Here is a 19,798-nt window from a genome sequence, read left to right on the forward strand (position 1 = left end):
TGCAGGTGAGAGTTGGTGGACAAAGTGATGGCAATGGAGTGGACAAGATGCACTAGGAAATAGAATCACCAGGACTTTGTGAATGATTAGATGCAGGGCTGAAAGTGTGAGAAAGAAGGAATGATGTCCAGGGGGATTCCCAAACTGTGCCACAAAAAAACCGGGCAGACAATGCTGCTGTTCATAAAGAACACTGGAAGAGGAGGAAGTTTGAGTGATCAAGCTCATGAGTTCAGTGTTAGAGTCAAGACTTCCATCAAGCAGTGAGTTACTATGCCTTCTAGTAAATGTTGATACTGAAATAGGATATACCATACTTACTTTTTTTTTTTTTAATAAAATCTGAGAAACACAATTTTAATCAGTTTTAGAAGCACTCTGGCCATACTTGGACTATGATTATAGTTCTCAAATTATTCTCCATGACCACATTCCTGTCCCCACCTCTGGACCAGTTGCTCTGAGGGTAAATAAATCTCAGAAGAAAAGGGAGAAAAGACAGCCCATCTAATAGGACACTCTGACTCAAAACACTCTGACCACCATCCCATCCTCCATCTTGCCCCCAAAATGTGTCCCAAGCCTCATCTAGGGGTTTCTGATAGATTAAGTTACCAAATTCATTAAGAGCAGTGAATCTCAGAACATGGTCCCCAGAGGAAGCAGCATGAGCAGAACCTGGGAGCTTGTTAGAAATTGAAATTCTCAAGCCCCACCCCCAGACTGATTCAGAAATTCTGAGGGTGAGACTCAGCACTCAGTGATTTGACAAGTCCTCAGGGTGCTTCTAATGCATACCCAAGTTTAAGAACCAGTGACAACAATCAATTACATTTCCTTCACAACTGCTTCCTAATGTCCATAATCCTTTTTTCCCGTTAAAATTTCCTTAGAACTCCAAAAGTACAGTCTACGTCTAAGTAAAGCTCCTTCCCCAGGTGATGCCATCCCTCACCTGACTCCCACGCTATCTCCTTCAAGGTACGCAAACACCCAATTTCATCTCCACTAATCTAAATCTTGGCCTTATCATTGAGTCAATGGTTAGTGGCACTGCCCTCCTGCTCAGAGTTCCTTCTCTTCACACTGGCTGCACCACCCGCAATTCTGCCTCATATTGCAAGCTATAGCACATTCCCAACAGGTACCTGCCTTTCATTTCGATTCGTACATGTCTAATATACAGAAGAAACCTAGCAAAAGTATAAGTGGTTATTCTAGACCAGTGTTTCTCAAGGTGGAGTCTACTGGAAGTACATGTTAAGCATGCAGATAATAAGCCCCATCTCTAGTCTTTTAAACTAGAAACTTCTGGGGTCAGGGCTATGCATTTTTTGATGCACACTGAAGTTTGATCTCTCCTGCTTGTAGATGAACTGCTATCTTGATAACCACAGATTTAAATTAACTGCTTCTTGAGCACAGGACACTGAACAAAGATGAATCGAAATGAGGAGAGCTTATTTGGTTACTGACCTGTGGTCCACTTTGTAAATGTATTCTTCAGATTGTAAAGTTTCAGAGCAACAATATCACACTCTGTGCTCTATGTATGCTGCGGAATTATTTCCTATCGGTATGTCCTCCCCAGCCTACACTTACAGAATTTGCTTTCCAGACCTAATGAATTTTCTCTTTATCTTTTTGGCCCAGATACCTGAGCTTTACTGCCATTTAGAAGCTATTTCTCTTAGACTTACTCATTTGTAAATTGTGAAATGTTTACATTAGCTCCAGCAAAATTTAAACAGTAAATTTTAGGTGCAAAAAGAAAACAGCAAAATAGCTGCCAAGCAGCAAATGAAATTATTTATAACTACTGACACACTGTCACACAGCCAAAAATATTTTCTGGCTTTAGTTATGAAAGTTAAACGTACTCCTCCACAACACATTGCCCCACAACCTCCTCCTATCAGAAGGGTACGTGAGCTCCACCCCAACCCCCACACACACCCTAAAAAGGCCTGCACACAGATCCACAGTCAAAAAATAGTTACTACAAAGCATGTTATATAATGGAAGCAAAAGGGAGTCCAGAGACATGCAGTTTTTAAAACCACCAAGCAGCTATGAAACAGAAGGGAAACCAACAAGCTCTTTCCTAGAATTAGCATTGGGTCTTTCTCAAAACAATTTGTGCTCATCTTTATTTTGTCAAACACATGCAAATCTGTTTTTAAAAATCGCAGCACTATCTAATTAAATTTTCACCACTCTTTCTAAACTAAACTTTGCAATGGAAAAACAGGCACACACACACACACACACACACACATCTGAAATCTATGAGAAGAGTACATGCCTTGGGGTGGTTCTAGTGTATGTGTGTGACTTTTATTTTTTAAAAATTGCCAAATTCTAGGGGCGCCTGGGTGGCTCAGTCAGTTAAGCCTCCAACCCTTGATTTCAGCTGAGGTCATGATCTCACGGTTGGTGAATTCAAGCCCCATGTAAAGCTCCACAATGTGTGGGACCTGCTTGAGATTCTCCTCTCCCTCTCTCTCTGCCCCACTTGCCCTCTCTCTCAAAATAAATAAATAAACTTTTAAAAAAATTGCCCAATTCTATTTCTGAGATTCATTTTAAAAGAATAATTTTAATAGATGTTCATAAAAGGAAACTGTATTAGCTCATTCTGGCTGACAGGAAAAAAAATTTTTTTAGTTGAGGTATAATTCATATACAGTAAAAGTCACCCTTTTTAAATATACAATTTGATGATTTTTGACAGGCGTACACACTTGCGTAACCACCACCAAAACAACGCTCAACTGTGTTGCCCATTAGAGCTGCCATATATGTGGGTCCTGAGCCCTTGAAATGTGGCTAATCCAACATCAGAGGTAGCGTAAGTGTAAAATACACACCAGACTTCAAAGACTTGGGGAAAAAATGCAAAAGATCTTATTAATATATGGTGAAATTATAATACTTTGCATATAGTGAGTTACGTATTAATATAATAAAATCAATTTTACCTGTTTCATTTTTCCTTTAGCATGCGTATTAGAAAATTAAAAGTTACTGGCTTGCATTTGTAGCTTAAAGTACATTTTTATTGCCCAGTGCTTTAGAGATCATTTCTACCCCCAAAGAGCTCCCTCTTATCCCTTTGCAGCCAACATCATTTCTCCACCCCCAGCTCCTGGCAACTGCTGATCTAATCTCTAACCCTAAAATTTTTCTTTTGGTAGTCTTTAAAAAATATTTCCTTTTTTGTCTTCTAATTTTCCATTATCATCTTGTGTTGTTTTAAAAATAGTTATTTTTGGGGCTCCTGGGTGGCTCAGTCGGTTAAGCATCCGACTTCGGCTCAGGTCATGATCTCACGGTCCGTGAATTCGAGCCCCGTGTCGGGCTCTGTGCTGACAGCTCAGAGCCTGGAGCCTGCTTCCGATTCTGTGTCTCCCTCTCTCTGACCCTCCCCCGTTCATGCTCTGTCTCTGTCTCAAAAATAAAATAAACATTAAAAAAAATAGTTATTTTTAACTTTAAAAGATCTGGAAGTGCCTTGCCTGACCATTTTCTATAGTTATCACTAACTGATGTCATTTTCATTAACCAGTTCTAATGCTGGTAGGCCACCACAAGTGCATTCTGAGTAACTCTCTTCCAAAGGAGCCGTGCACAAGTGGCTGATAACTGAATAGAGACCATTGTGCAAACACACAACAGCTCTATTCAAAGATGCTGTAGGAGACCTGAGCCAGAGGTGAAGAACCTCCTGTAGCTTAATTTTATTTAGCTTTAGGGAAGTGGAGAGAAAGCTTCATCTGTGCTAAGAAAAGGTTGGACAAAAATGTAAAAAGCACTTACAGGTAGGAGGGGGAGCAAGGAGAAGAAGCTTTGGCCCCCTGGCAGTGTCTGCAGATGGGAACTCTGTGATGGCTGATGATAATTGCCAGAGAGATGCAGAGACAGCCAACCCGCATCTCTCCCTAGCCCCCATCCTAGGCTCACCTATAACAGGTATTCAGATTTTCGGCTTCTATTCACATTTACTCTTTATTCATTCCCCAGATACTGCATACCATCTTTCTGATCTTCCAGAATCTGAGAATAGTATTGGCCACCTCCTGTCCATATTTTCTCTCATTGGGTTAGTTTGGGACCTGCATGCTAATCTTTCCACCTCTGGACTCTTGGGTTCCTTACGGATAACCAACCTTGAACACATCTCCTGAGATTTCTATACCTCATTCACACCTCCACCTCCTTCCTTTGCAATGCCCTAGAGAACTAAAACAAAAGCTTTGCATTTTGAGCATTTTACTGCTAGTTTTTTTAAGTTAAGGTAGTAAAATGCCAACTAGGCTCTGGGATTTCTTGTTTCCTCTGAGATAACTAAAAGCACCTCAGGAGTCTACATTCCCACCCCCCAATCCTCCACCCCAAAGACTTCTTGTGGAAAATTCTCTCCACCAAAAGGACCCAAGTGAGAATCATAGCAAAGGAAGAACCGGTGGCCTCAGTTTGTATCCATGCCATCTAAATATACAGCATGGATGGCATTCATTTCACCTGATCTCCGCTTAGTCCCAAAAAGAGCTCTTCCAAGCATTTCCACCCCAACTGGAGAACGTACTAGAAATGGAAAAGTCTCCAGTATGGTTCCCAAGTGAGACCCTGAGAAAGGATGATAACTCTGGTGGTTCCTTATGACTGCCGCATCCTGGAGGGGCTCACAGAACAGGCACCAAGCTAGTGCACATAGATACTACTTGAGAACCACATAGATTTGCCTGTCTCTTGTGGAAGCTCCAGCGCAGGGGCAGGAGGTGGTCAGATGACCACACAAATACAAGTATAATTATTAAGTGCACATGGTTTTGATACACAAACGGTTGGACATGAGTCTATGTTTGAAACCTTAAAATAAAATAAAAACATTTTCTCCAGAGGGGGGCAGTACCAACGAAAGAGGAACAAGTTTCAGTTTTCTTTAATTCTGGAATGAAAATAAACCATTTGCCATACACATTCCACATATATAATCTCTAATAAATACCAAAACTCTGCAAGAAAAGCATCATTATCTCTATTTTGTAGAGGAAGCAGAGCCAAGTTAAAAATGGACTTGCTATTGCTAGAAGTGGCCTGGAATTTGACAGGCACTCAATTGGTAGGTACACAACTGTTAAATTAAAAAACAAAAAAATTTTTTGAACAGTACAGCAAGTATTTTAACAGCTAGGAGAGGACTATAGTTTCCCCATATTTGGTGTTGCGTGAGGCATTGCCAATCTCGGCCTCAAGTAGGTATAAGCCTTGACATTAGGAAATAAGACAAGAAAAGCTATCTGCCTCTATGTTTGGCAACTGGATAATTTGCATTTAGTTCTCACTTAAGAGATAAAGAAGCAACCATCTCCATCATGGAACAGTCTGGCCATAGGCCCTTGGGGAATTAAAGCCAGTCCAAAATAAGGTTAACATCAGCAATATCTACAGGAAGGGCTGTTATGAGGACTGAATGACACAGTCTATACACAGGCTGTTACAGTGCCTGACGTTTTTCAAAATACTTCAACACAGGCAGTTGTGATACAAAGGGGATTATTACTTTTTTTTTTTTTTAACCTATACTCTGGGGCAGTTAGCTCTCAAATGACTAATCAAAAGCTCACGTAAACAGAAAATCAAGTCAATTATCTGCTCCACCAGAGGGTCGTTGTTTAATATAATGGCTGCCACAAATGATTTTTCATAGATCAAACAGTATTCATGATGGGCTGTAAGTATTGTACAGATATATTCTGTTTACACTTAAGTGGGAATGAGAATCTATCCAACCCAGTTGTCTACACCTTTTTAAAATGGTGCCCTTCACTGAAGACTGTCACTAGTCCTGTTTCTAGACGTTTTGGAAGAAATACAGTCACCTGATCCTGACAAGAAAGCCAAATCCTGATGCTAGAATATTGTCCCATCTGCCTCTAGTGAAACTTTTTGTTCAGAGTGCTACCCAAATGCACAAAAAGCCACAGCATAGGGACCTTCTAGAGCAGCTCTGTCCCAAAGAATTTCTCTGCGATGACGGGAATGTTTAGTTTGTCCGGTGATAAGCTAGCCACTAGTTATGGGCAGTCACTAGGCACTTAAAATTTGGCTAGTATGACTGAAGAACCAAACTACTAATTCAATTTTAATTGCCACATGTGACTAGTAGCTACTCTTTCGGATGGCACAGTTCTGGAGCTTACAAAAGAAGGCTGTGTGATGTTTTTGTGCCTGTGTATTAAAAATGCTTTATATGGGGGTGCCTGGGTGGCTCAGCTAGTTAAGCTCTGACTTCGCTCAGGTCAGGATCTCACAGTTTGGGAGTCTGAATCCCGCATCGGGCTCTGTGCTGACAGCTTGGAGCCTGGAGCCTGCTTGAGTTCTGTGTCTCCCTCTCTCTGCCCCTCCCCCATTCTCTCGCTATCAAAAATAAACATTAAGTAAAAATTTTTTAAATGCTTATATGTGGAAGACCTATAGCGCTCATCTACTGCCACTGTCCACTAGGCATATCAACCCAAAATATATAATCAGCTGAGGCTAAGTTCCCAGCAGCCTAGCTTGAGAGGGCCTCTGGGCTCTGAAGGCAGATCTGGGTGGTCTGAACTGCACAGGAAGTTAAGATGGGGACAAAAATACACAACTCAGAAAACAGTCATGAAAATTCAGTGACCGAGCATGTGAAAGCACCCAGCAGAGTGTGCGGCATCTACAGAGGCTTGAGAACATTTAACTTGGCTTTACACGGAAACACCATTCTCCTTTAGTAAGGTGCATGAGCGTTGGTAAGGTTTTGTCTGTTTGCGAATAAACATACAAGTAGAGCATAGGAAACTGTATGTACCTGTCCTCTCCCCATCCCCAAAAATAAACACTAAATACTTCAGCTAAGAATTTGGTTTGGAAGAAGGATGCCCCTGTCACAAGAATTCCTATAAAACAAGCTATGGGAATAAGGAGACTTCCTGTTTTCTTTTTTTTTTTTTAACGTTTTATTTATTTTTGAGACAGAGAGAGACAGAGCATGAACGGGGGAGGGGCAGAGAGAGAGGGAGACACAGAATCGGAAGCAGGCTCCAGGCTCTGAGCCATCAGCCCAGAGCCCGATGCGGGGCTCGAACTCACGGACCGCGAGATCGTGACCTGAGCTGAAGTCGGCCGCTTAACCGACTGAGCCACCCAGGCACCCCAAGACTTCCTGTTTTCTAAAGAACATCTCTTATAATCTACTTACACTGGGTTTTTTTCTTCCGCCTCCCAACTTGTGTGTGTGTGTGTGTGTGTGTGTGTGTGTGTGTGTGTGTGAGAAAATACACATAACATAAAATTTACCATCTCACCCATTTTTTAGTGTACACTTCTGTGGTATTAAGTAAATTCAAATTTACCTTGGTTTTTGTCTCCAAAAATAAAACATATTAAATATGTAAAAAGATGGTATTAAAACATGCATAAGGTAAATAAACATCAAATTCAAAAGAGTGATCAGGGGAGAAATGGGGTAGAAGGGAAAAGGGAGAACTAGAAAGGGGTTTAAGTTTTATCTAGAATGTTTTATTTCTCTTCAAAAAAAACCCCAAATATGGCAAAATGTTAAGACTTGACTGAACTGATAAGTATATAGGTGTTTCTTACATGATTTACTAGACTTTTACAAATTCTTTCAAAACTTTTTATTTTGACCATATAATAGGCTCACAGAGACGCTGCAAACACAGTATCCATACATCACCCCAACCCACTCCCTCTAATATCAACATCTTGTGCAACCAGCACACTGATCAGACCAGGAGATTAACCTTGATATAATACAATACTATTTAACTAAAGAAGATATTGAAATCACTTTACTTTTTCCATTGATGTCCTTTTCCTATTCTACAATAGCATGTGCACTAGTAGTTATTTCTCCTTAGTGTTCTGTAGTCTTTGACAGTTTTTCAGTCTTTCCTGGTGTTTTATGGCCTTCACACTTGTCAGCTATTTTGATGAATGTCTCACAATTGGGGTTTGTCTGATACTGTCTCATTAGTAGTTGAGACCATGCATTATGGGCAAGACTATCACAGAAGTGATGCGATGCTGTGTCCCTGTGTATTATATTAGTCTGTGATAACTTTTCATATTGTTAAAATATTTCATAATTTCAAAAGATAAAAAATATGCAGCTATATTAGTTTCTCCAGAGAAACAGGACCACTAATAAATATGTGTGTGTGTGTATGTGTGTACACGAACACATACACACACACAGGTTTATTATAAGGAACTGGCTCATGCATTTATGGAGACTGAGAAGTTCCAAGATGTGCCATCTAAAAGCCAGAGAGCCAGTGGTTTAGTTCCAGTCCAAGGTCAGAGGCCCGAGAACCAGGGAAGATGACAGTATAAGTTCCAGTCTGAGTCCAAAGGCAGGGGAAGACCAAAGTTCCAGTTCAAAGACAGGCAGAGAGAGGAAATTCTCCCTTACTTAGTTTTTTGTTCTCCTCAGGCCTTTAAAAGATTGGTTGGGGTGCCTGGGTGGCTCAGTCGGTTAAGTATTCTGACTCCTGATTTCAGCTCAGGTCATGATCTTATGATATGTGGGTTCAAGCCTCATGTCAGGCTCTAGGCTGACAGCACAGAGCCTGCTTGAGATTCTCTTTTTCTCTCTGCCCCTCGCCCTATGTGTGTGTGTATGTGTGCACTCTCTCTCAAAATAAATGAACTGTAAATAGATAGGTAGGCAGATAGGTAGATAAACAAAAGACTGGTTGATGGCTACCCACACTGGAGAGGGTAATTTGCCAAATATTAATCTCCTCTAGAAATGTTGGGAAAATAAGTGAAGTTATGCACCATAAGATGGCCTACGGGACTAATATAAACTCCAGTTTCTAGCTTAGAGACCCCTCTTCCAGGTTCTTCTTCCCACCCTGCTTGCTGTGTACACAAAATTACTACTAATGCAGAATGCAGAAGTAACAGACTATAAATTGTCCCCCATACTTGTGCTCAGGGCTCAGATCTTTGGAGAAACGGTCTCCTCTGAGCCCGCCGGTGTTAAATAAATCTCCAATCCACCAAGATCTCTGAGTGCCGCTTGGTTTTTCTGCCAGTGTTCCAGCCTGGTTCCTGTGTTCCTTCACAAACACACCCAGAAAAATACTTAATCAAATATCAGCACACCTACTGTGGTTCAGTCAAGACAACACACAAAATTAACCCTAATAGTAGCTTAACTTCTAAATTAGAAACTTCCTACTGTGTATATCTAGGTTCCAAATCCTATCAAGCCAAATGGATTTTAGGAAGTGCTCCAGTTTTTAAAGTTACCATTATCACTAGCTTCAGGCCTAACACATTGTAAATTCATGACATACTATCATTTTTAAAAATCTCAGGGGTTTTATCATGGATGATTTTACTTAGGAGAAAAGGCAACTATTAGCCAGCTTACACTACCTAGATTAACTGTGACCCAACAGAAGCAAGACCAGCAAGTCAAACTAAGGCCTTAAAGAAATTAACACAAGTTAATGAGAACCAATAATCTCCTGATCTCTTACTAGAGGTGAAAGCTAGGTTATCATTTAGAATTGACTACACTGCCCATCATAACATCCTAAACATGTTATGATATGCCATTGCTTCTTCTATGTATCATGCTTTAAAAAATATATCTGGAAGAATTATATATATATCAAGCTATTAACAGTGACTGCCCTTTTTTCTGGCACAAGAGAGAAGGTGAGTTTCAGAGACTTTCACGGAGTTGTATATTAAAATGAAATACATATATATGTATATGCACACATGGTTGACCCTTGAACAACATGGGTTTGAACCTCACAGGTCTACTTACACGTTTTTTTTTTTTTCAATACAATACAATATCTATTATGGCTATTAGTATTTGAGCTTTGAGGAATCAAAAGTTATACTGAGGGGTACCTGGGTGGCTCAGTCGGTTAAGCGTCCAACTTCGGCTCAGGTTATGATCTCGCAGTTTGTGAGTTCGAGCCCCACGTCGGGCTCTGTGCTGACAGCTCAGAGCCTGGAACCTGCTTCAGATTCTGTGTCTCCTCCTCTCTTTGCCCTTCCCATGCTCATGCTCTGTCTCTCAATAATAAATAAACATTAAAAAAATTGTTTTTTAAAGTTATACTGAGATTTCCAACTGTGTTCAGGGAACGGGGGGGGGGGGGGGGGGCAACCTAACTCCTATATTGTTCAAGTGTCAACTGTACATATGTACATACGTACGTGTGTGTGTGTATCAAGAGAGAAAAATGGTACAAATAAATTTTCAAGTTTTCTCTGAGGCTTCCCGCATTTGAAACTCTTTTACCTTGAGGATCACTCTAAATTTTGGTGGTTTAGGCAGGGAAATACTTTTTTCCACCTAAATGTTTATATATATTTCAAAGTGTTCCATTTCCATGGGTAATGGTACCATGTTCAGCTATTCCCTTACCTTCACTCCAACTTCACATAAAGAAAGCTCCTCACAAATTCTTTCCTAGGTTCCCAGTGCTCCGAGAGGCAATCACAAGTTTTTATAAAAAGCTAGAGCACAAGGATCCAGGTCTCATTATGCCAAAGAGGAAGTGAATACTTAATTTAAATCTTCTAGCCCACCCCAAATGTGGATGCCATTGTTTGGGGCCAGTCCCACGTACCACACACACCTCTTGCATATCTTTTAGAACACACTGCCCCACTCAGAATAGTTTCTTTCAAAGAAACAGGACATGGGTTTGCTTTGGGGCTGGATCAACTCTCCTAAGAATCTTCCAGGGAGGAGAGAGGCGGTCATCCCCCTGAGAGACAAGAGTATGTAGAGGGTAAGAGTATTGGCTTTAGAGCCAGACTGTGTACGTTTAAATTAGGGTTCTAAGGTTTACGATCTTGGAATGTGTAGCAAGTTATGTAATTGCTGATGCCTTGGTTCCTTCATCTGTAAAATGGAGCAAATAATGGCACTTAACTGATTGGGTTGCTGTGAGAGTTAAATACTTGTAAAGTGCTTAGAACAGGACCTACCATGTAGTAGAAACTCATTAAATGCTAGACAGTCTGCAGGTTCTGATTCCACCCCACTCCCCAGGGTTTAATCTAGGTCCTCAACCACTCATCAGAATTGCGGCCATTTGCCAGCTGTTGGGTAAGAATACACAGTTTCTCCCCAACTCCGACTCCTGAAACAGAGTTGCCTAAAACAATCCTTTTTAACAGAACCTAAAATTTAAGCCAGTACAACAGTGAAAAACTTGAGTCACAGCAAGCTTTAAATGTAATCTTGTTAAATGGAAACAAAGACAGAAAAATATTTGGAAAAGATCCTAAGCAACTGATAGATTCCAATGAGTTGAGGTTCTTTTAAGTTGACCTGTGTTTCTTGGCTTTTTTCCTGTGCGTGCACGTGTGTTTAAATCCATGACTCTTTTTTGACAAGTATAAAAACCTTATGGTTTCTTAAAATGCTATTTAAAACTTGAAATTTTTAAAAAAATGGACCAAAAGCAAATCTAATCAGTGTTAATTTAAGAATATACTTGTTCAGGGGCGCCTGGGTGGCTCAGTCCGTTGAGCGTCTGACTTTGGCTCAGGTCATGATCTCACAGTTCAAGGGTTTGAGCCCTGCACTGGGCTTTGTACTGACAGCTCGGAGCCTGGAGCCTGCTCGGATTCTGTGTGTCTCCCTCTCTCCTTGCCCTTTCCCCCCCTTGCGCGCTGTTTCTCTCTCCCTCTCTCTCAAAAATAAACAAACATTAAAAAATTAAAAAAAAAAAAAAAGAAGAACATACTTGTTCAGTGGTGCTTGGGTGGCTCAGTCAGTTAAGTGTCCGACTTCGGCTCACATCATGATCTCACAGCTCGTGGGTTCAAGCCCTGCATCGGGCTCAACTCAGAGCCTGGCGCCTGCTTCACATTCTGTGTCTCCCTCTTTCTCTGCCCCTCCCACACTTGTGCTCTCTTTCAAAAATAAACATGGGGCGCCTGGGTGGCGCAGTCGGTTAAGCGTCCAGCTTCAGCCAGGTCACGATCTCGCGGTCCGTGAGTTCGAGCCCCGCGTCAGGTTCTGGGCTGATGGCTCGGAGCCTGGAGCCTGTTTCCGATTCTGTGTCTCCCTCTCTCTCTGCCCCTCCCCCGTTCATGCTCTGTCTCTCTCTGTCCCAAAAATAAATAAACATTGAAAAAAAAATAAAAAAAAAAATAAAGGTAGGATTTTCTTTCAAAGAACGACTACACATTCTTCTGAAAAAAAATAAAAAATAAATAAAATAAATAAAGTAAAATCTTCTGACTAGTAAGAGCATAATTAAGGCATTGTGAACAGTCGAAATAGGCTCTTAAATAGAATGGCTCCTTGGCTGAGTTAGAACTATAAACTGAAAATATTAACACAACTGTTCTCATTGTAAAAGGCAGTATCAAAACACTTTAAAACAGTGCTAGTCAGGGGCGCCTGGGTGGCGCAGTCGGTTAAGCGTCCGACTTCAGCCAGGTCACGATCTCACGGTCCATGAGTTCGAGCCCCGCGTCAGGCTATGGGCTGATGGCTCAGAGCCTGGAGCCTGTTTCCGATTCTGTGTCTCCCTCTCTCTCTGCCCCTCCCCCGTTCATGCTCTGTCTCTCTCTGTCCCAAAAATAAATAAAAACGTTGGAAAAAAAAAATTCAAAAATAAACAAACTTGGAAAAAAAAAAAAAGAATATACTTGTTCAAAGTACACATGTGCTTTACCTCTAGGAAACTCTGAGTAGGTACCCTATTCCCTTCCTGAAAATCACTGAACGGACTTGAAAGCAGTATCGTATGGCCTCCTAGTTTAGATCAGACTGGGGTTGCTATAACTCATTTGCCAAGATGATTTTGCTCATAGAAAATTTTGTTTGGTTTAGTCCATGCAACCAAGAGCCTTTAATCCTACATGATGCACGTCTGTCCTCCAAATTGCACATTTGGTAACAATGAAAGATTTACTACTTCTAACTATGAATTACCCACTGAGAACACTATAGCAGTGAGGGCAAAGTGACCAGACTCGATCACTGTGGAGCTATGATCTGATCAATTCTCAAACAACTTCATGACGCCATTGGAAAGGGAAGAGTTCACAATAGTGGTTAAGGGAAGAGCAGCCTGGGAGATGAGAGGGCTTGGTCAACAGAAAGGATGCTGCTTCCAATTCCAGAAGGACCAGGATACCCATGTTACTGGAGGCAGTTAACAGAACTGGACAAAGATCCAGCTAACAGACTGGCATTAAAAAATATAGACTTAATCTTACAATAAGGCAAACACCCAGCTGGGAAACTCAAAGAAGAAAATGGAGGTCCTCAGCATTGCATTCCTACAAATTTCTCTATATGTACTTTCACTTTCCTCCTTGTAATCTCATGGGATAACAATGAGGGTGTAACAACCTACCCCTGTGCCCAAGCCATGAATCCCATCTTTACTCTCTCCAAAAGTAGCAGCCAATCTCTTTTATTTTAAAAGTCTCCCCCTGTATTTATTCCTTATCCCTTTTTTATTTGGGAAGTGGGGGCAGAAACTAACCTGACTCTGCTTCCTCCTTTCTACTTTCTCAGACTTAAAAAAAATTTCTTTTTTAATGTTTATTTTTGAGAGAGAGAGAGAGAAAGATCGCATGAGCAGGGGAGGGGCAGAGAGAGAGGGAGACACAGAATCTGAAGCAGAGTCCAGGCCCTGAGGTGTCAGCACAGAGCCCGAAGCAGGGCTCAAACTCACAAACCCTGAGATGCTTAACTGACTGACCCAGGTGCCCCTCAGACATTTTTAAAATATAGTCTGTATTCACTGTTCTCACTTCCTTTATGCTCATTCATTCCTCAACCCAGTACAAACCTACTGATCCCATTCTCATGAAAGCCAACCAATAACATCTACCCTGCCAAGTCCACTGGAAGTTTTGTTTTAATCATGCCAAGTATTTCAATATATTTTGAATTACCTGGAAGAATGCCTGATAATTGAATACCACCATCCTAAGTACAGCCTTACAGGAAAAAAAAAAAATCCCAGTTCCCTAACAGGGGTGGAAGGCCTTCCATGATCTCACTGACTCCCCTTTACCTCATCATACTTGATCTCCCCACACAGTCGGCTGTTTGTCAGCCAGGTGTCATTGCTCAAGCTGTCCCCTCTCTCTGGAAGGCCCTCTCGCTGGACCCCTACCCCTTTTAACCCCACTAACTTCTACTCCCCCATAAACGCTCAGATCAGAAGTAATCTCCTCCTGGAGTCCTTTCCTGATACCCCTACCCAATCTCACCCTGGCTGCATGAGGCACCTCCTTTTATTCTCCCACATTATCTTTAAGTCCTGTTGCTACATTTACCATTCTGTCCTATAACAGGTGGTTTATGTCCGTCTCACCAAATAGGCTCCCAACTCCCTTAAGACAGGAACCATCTTGCACACCCACATGAAAGAAGGAAGGAACCGCCATCACTTTTGTCCTTCTGCCCTCAGGAGGGAGCCTCTTCAGCTTAGGATGGTATGAGCACAGAATAGTTTGGAAGCAAGGAGACAACCCTTGTGGATTTCTATCCCTTTTTTTTCTCTTTCCACATTTCTGACTATAACTTAGGTCCTTGTGTTGCCATAGTAACCAACAGTCTCAGAACACAGACTTTTGGCAGTCGGACCTGTAGCCTCTGACAGTTGGGATCTGAGGATTTTTAACATCCCCAGTTTATGGCTCTGGAATTGGCAGCGCCTTTTTCATGTGGGCAGCCACCAGAGGAGGGCATGACAGAGCGTGTGTACGTGTGTGTATGTGCGCACGTGTGTGCGACCACGTAATTCTCCCACCCCCACTTATCTACCAGGGGCATCACAAAAAAAACTGGGCTAAAAAGTGCCAACAGATGGTGGGAGGATGGGCATCTCAATGGCTATAACCTTTCTGGAAAGCAATTTGATATCAACTATCAGGAAGCTTTAATATGTGTGTGATCTTTGGTCCAATAAATCCACACAGATATATAGACAGAGAGACACAAAGATTTATTGACAAAAGGGTTTACTGAAGATCTATTTATTAAAACAACAACCACCTAATGATCAATAAGAAAGTGGTTAAAAATGACAGAATAGCCATATATATGTTTACTCTAGGGTATGCTATAAAACATAATCTCACTTTCAACAGCTGATGTGGCATCCATTTAGATATGTGTATGTGTGTATGCATATGTACAAATACACATGTACACATACATGTACGGATAAAGAAAAGGAAGTCCACCAAAATGTTTTCAGTGATGGTTATCAATATCTCTAGACAGTAGGATCATAAGCATATTTAATTTCACCTTTATGCTTTTCTGTGTTTTTCAAATTTTATACAATGATCATTTTTTCTTTTATAATTCAAGTTCTTTCAATTGTAGCAAGACAGAAGATGAGCGGTATCAGGTGGAAAGGCTTAGTAAAAAGTGTTGTTATACAAAGAAAGAAATTTTTTAAGGGACGGGGCGGCCTTTTTTGCCCTTCATTAAAGAAGACAAAAAAAAAGGATGAACTTCTACCAGAATGGGATAGTCACAAGTAGAAAAAGGAATGAATAATGCTATTGCTCAACCATCAGAACTTCCCTCTTCTTCTCCCCTAATCCCACCTATTTTTTTTTCCTTTCTTTAGAAGATTCCTGAGGTGACACCTGAGATTTGAGCCCTTGAACTCCATGGCACACTCATCCTCTAGCAATGACGGAACTGACTCTACAGACTGCAGCTCTGAATCAAACCTGAGCCTCTCTGTGGGCTATTTCCCCTGTAAAGACACCTCCTACGAGAAAACCATCTCCCGTAAAGACGTGTCTTCCAAGGGTCCTTCAATCTTTGTCCCTCCTATCCAAGGGACATGGAGAACTGAAAGTACAGGCAGACTCCTGAGGAGACAAGACCAAATTCAGGACGACCCAAAGCAGTTTTGCAAACTAAGCATCACCCTGGCCTGGGACATTGATGTGGGTTCTAACAATTCAGATTCCATAGTTAACTGGGACATAAATGGAGTCAATTGGTGGGTAGACAAGTACCCTGAAGAGAACACACAACTGACTCTCAGCAAACTGGACGGTCTTGTGCAAAAGTTTGAGAAACTTCTGGAAAACCAGAAAGATGATGATGATGGCTCTGCATTCCCTGAATCTGCTCAGGAGGAAGATTTCCCATTGTTCAGCAGCTCCCCTCCAGATAGAGCTCAGGTCAGTCGTCAAGAACATGATACTTGCCAAGACTTGCCCAACCCCTGCCAACACAGAGGTACCATGCAGTTTCCACAGATTCCTCTAAGACTTCAGGAACGCGAACTTACTGAGGTGAGCACAGAGATGCCCCATAGGCAAGAAGGGAAGAGACCTGGTTGGGGTTGGGGGTACCAGTTTGGAACACATGGAGTATTACTACCTGCTTTGAAGCAGGGCCACACCCCCTTGGTGTCTGACAGGCCAGGAGAGGGAGGGAGAAGGCTAACAGCAAGGAAAGGGGTCAGGGTGGAGCTGAAGGGGAAATACCGAGGAGCACTAAAGGACAAAAGAGGGTAGGAAAGTTAAAAAACAAAAACAAAAACAAAAACAAAAAACTAACAAAGATGACCACCCAAAATATATGTGTGTGTTTAATTATTAATGAGGATTTAAACTTTGCATTTACATGCGGGGGCCTGGGTGGCTCAGTCAGTTAAGCGTCTGACTTTGGTTCAGGTCATGATCTCATAATTCCTGGGTTCAAGCCCTGAGTTGGGCTCCTGCTGACAGCTCAGAGCCTGCTAAGCCTCAGAGGCTGCTTCAGATTCTGTGTCTCCCTCTCTCTCTGCCCCTCCCCTGTGAGGGCTGTCTCTCAAAAATGAATAAATGTTAAAAACAAAAACAAAAACAAAAAACAAAAAACTTTGCCTTTACAGTTGGATTATTTTTCATAGAAGGATTTCAATTCCATGAATGGGTACATATCGGCCCCACTGTTGTTCAGATTATATGTCTTTAACTCACTGTCTTGGCAGATGACAAACCAGGCAACTCACAGCCAAAGGACAAGCACTGTAGACACCTCCTCAGTCTCATCGGGTCAGCCAGAGAAGCCAGAGAAGGAGGGTGCTCATGCCAGCATACAGGCCATCTCCTGTGTGAACCTGAGGTGGGTCTTCCACTGGCTGAGGGAGCAAATCCTCTCCTCACTTCTCGGGAGACAACACCCGGAGGAGGCCACTGAGTGCCCCAATCAGCGGGCACGAAAGAAAAGACTCTCTCACAGAGGCAAGAGAATCCAACCCCAAGATTCCCTCGAATTAGGACACCCTCTATCGCCTGATAACCTCTATTCTACAATCCCCACGAGTTAATTGTTTTCCAATAAACACAACACATGTTCTTATTAGTCATGTCTTCCTCTTCCAGCTCACCATGTTGACTCAGGCTGAACATATAGATGTTGGCTAGAAGACTGAGATATATTCTCTGTGAATTTTAAGTAGTATTACCCTTCCTAACTTGAAGGCATTCTTTTTCTCTCCTCTGCCCCCCATCCTTACTCTATTTTTACCCTCTTTTATTTTTATATATTTTAACCTATTTTAATATTAAGCCAAATGCCCATTTTCAAGAGGCAACACTATCACCCATCAGATTCCCAAGATGGTAGTGTGGTTTGGGTTGAACTTCAAGGGCTTGAGCAAATGGCAGAGGATACTGAGTCACTCAGGAAACAGATTTCAATTGGCAGTGTTTCAGGATTTCTGATGGCAGGTGTGATGTTCCCCGGGGACCTGACTGGTTCTAGACTGTGCTGTGTTGGCTAGAGTAAGTGGCCCACTCAGGAGGAATCAGAGAATTGGGAGTGCTACTTAGCCAGTCTAGGTCTACACTGCTTCACTCATAAGATGAGAAAGATAGTAATATGTACCTCACAGGGTTGTTATGAGAACTGAGGAGATAAGGCAAGCACTTAATACATAATTTTGCTGTAGCTGCTGATATTCATTCTCCAGAGGATCTCCCCAGAAACCTCAATCCAAGGGACATCCAAGAATGAGAGCTTAAGAGTAATTCTCATTGAAATATTTCCCACACAGAAGCAATACTTACCAAAAGGTGTGGGTTTTAGCAGATCTTGATTCAGTCAAGTCCTCTCCCAGCCCATTCCCCACCATACCTTCTGCAATGGCTTTGCAATTGTCATTCAACTTTCCTCTGAATTTCAACTTCTTTAAGAAAAGCTGTGCTCACCTCTCACCCTTTTGTCCTGACCTCTCCCTGTTACTGTTATCAATTTGCTTCCCCAGGACCACTACCTCCTCCTTATTCACTCACGGATTTACCCAAGAACCCTCAAATTCCTCCCTTCCCTCAATTGCAATTCCCTTTTCGCCTTCCTTCTTCTCCTTCTCCCTTCCTTCCACAAATATTTAGCACGTAGAAGGTCCAAGTACTTTTCTAACTTATAAAAACAATCCTTGGGCTCAGTGAGCTTATTATTTAAGAGATAAAGCCATGCAAACATGACTATAAAAAGATCACGGGTGATAAGTTTTGTCTGTATGAAGTACCCATTGAATACTAAAAAATAATTAAATGTGAAGAGGTGGATTTTAAACAGTTTCATATATAAGGTTGCTTCAGTTACAAATGTGGTTAGTTTAAGGTGGAGGACATTTTTTTTTTAATGTTTATTTACTTGTTTTGAGAGATAGAGAGCAAGCAGGGAAGGGGCAGAGAGAGAGAGGGAGAGAAGGAATCCCAAGCAGGCTCCAAGCTGTCAGCACAGAGCCCGACGCAGGGCTTGAACCCACGACCTGTGAGATCATGACCTGAGCTGAAACCAAGAGTCGGACAGTTAATAAGGTGGAGGACTTTACACTGCTGGATAAACTGGTGTAGCATTAAAGTGTGCAGTTGAGGCTGGTCATGTGTGAGAGACACTGGGGATGATATTGCCTAAGGAATGACAGCACAACGGGAGGGAAGAAATCAAACAATAGCAATATATGCTCAGCAATATATGTTCACAGTCACATCCCGAGTTTCTTCACAGGCAGACTCCTCACTTTATCCACTTCTCTGAGAACATCTTCCCATCTGAGTAGCTCACTCAAACACGCTGCTCCACCTCCACTCACTCTTTGACTTCACCATGACTTTGGACACCATTACCGCACCCGTTCATGATTTTCATTCTCTTCCTTCCAGATCCCCCTGTGCACCTCCTTCCCAAACTGCAGCATACACACCACATCTAGTAGCATTCACAATGTGTTGCCCTTTCCAGATCTTCTTTTAATCTATTCTCACCACATTCCCCAAAGGAACACCTGTACTTTTCATCGGGGCCAACACACAAAACCCTGGGGTTACCTTCGTCATTCCCTGGAGAATGTCCCCCATTGCCTTTTCAAGTTCCCCCACTATCTGGGGAATTTGCCCTTAAAGATGCCGCTCTCAGGTTACTATAGCCAAGAACGACCCTGGCAGGTGCAGTTGACCGTGCCCTTCCTTAAGCTGGGCCCCAGTCCCCATCCTGCCACCCTCACACCATGACTTATACTTTTCAGCTCTCTTCATCCAACTAGTTTACCTACAGACCAACTTCTTGGTTCCTTTTTACTATACAGTGTCTGATACACAGTGGTCTGTCTCAATAGCATTTTTTAAATGATTTGAATATAACTTATTTCTTTAAACTTGTTCCTATACAATTTTTTTAAAAAGTGAAATATAACAGCTTAGAGTCGCTATTCTTTAAGTTAGAAGTTAGGGCAAGCTGGGGCACCTGGGTGGCTCT

General features: G+C 41.9%; 2 protein-coding genes across 10 annotated transcripts in view; one reads left to right on the plus strand and one right to left on the minus strand.

Moving 5' to 3' along the window:
* The window catches only part of PPFIBP1 (PPFIB scaffold protein 1), a 178,674-nt gene that overhangs the window by 85,427 nt on the left and 73,449 nt on the right, over positions 1–19,798 (minus strand). The window lies entirely within an intron of this gene.
* On the plus strand, positions 14,610–17,395 carry CUNH12orf71 (chromosome unknown C12orf71 homolog). The gene is made up of 3 exons (XM_040488579.1): positions 14,610–14,779; positions 15,660–16,341; positions 17,025–17,395. The coding sequence occupies exons 2-3, from the start codon at positions 15,703–15,705 to the stop codon at positions 17,361–17,363; spliced, it is 978 nt and encodes a 325-aa protein (XP_040344513.1). The 5' UTR covers positions 14,610–14,779; positions 15,660–15,702; the 3' UTR covers positions 17,364–17,395.

This window comes from Herpailurus yagouaroundi, unplaced genomic scaffold, assembly GCF_014898765.1.
Source record: "Herpailurus yagouaroundi ecotype Mexico unplaced genomic scaffold, PumYag 166, whole genome shotgun sequence".
Taxonomy (NCBI): domain Eukaryota; kingdom Metazoa; phylum Chordata; class Mammalia; order Carnivora; family Felidae; genus Herpailurus; species Herpailurus yagouaroundi.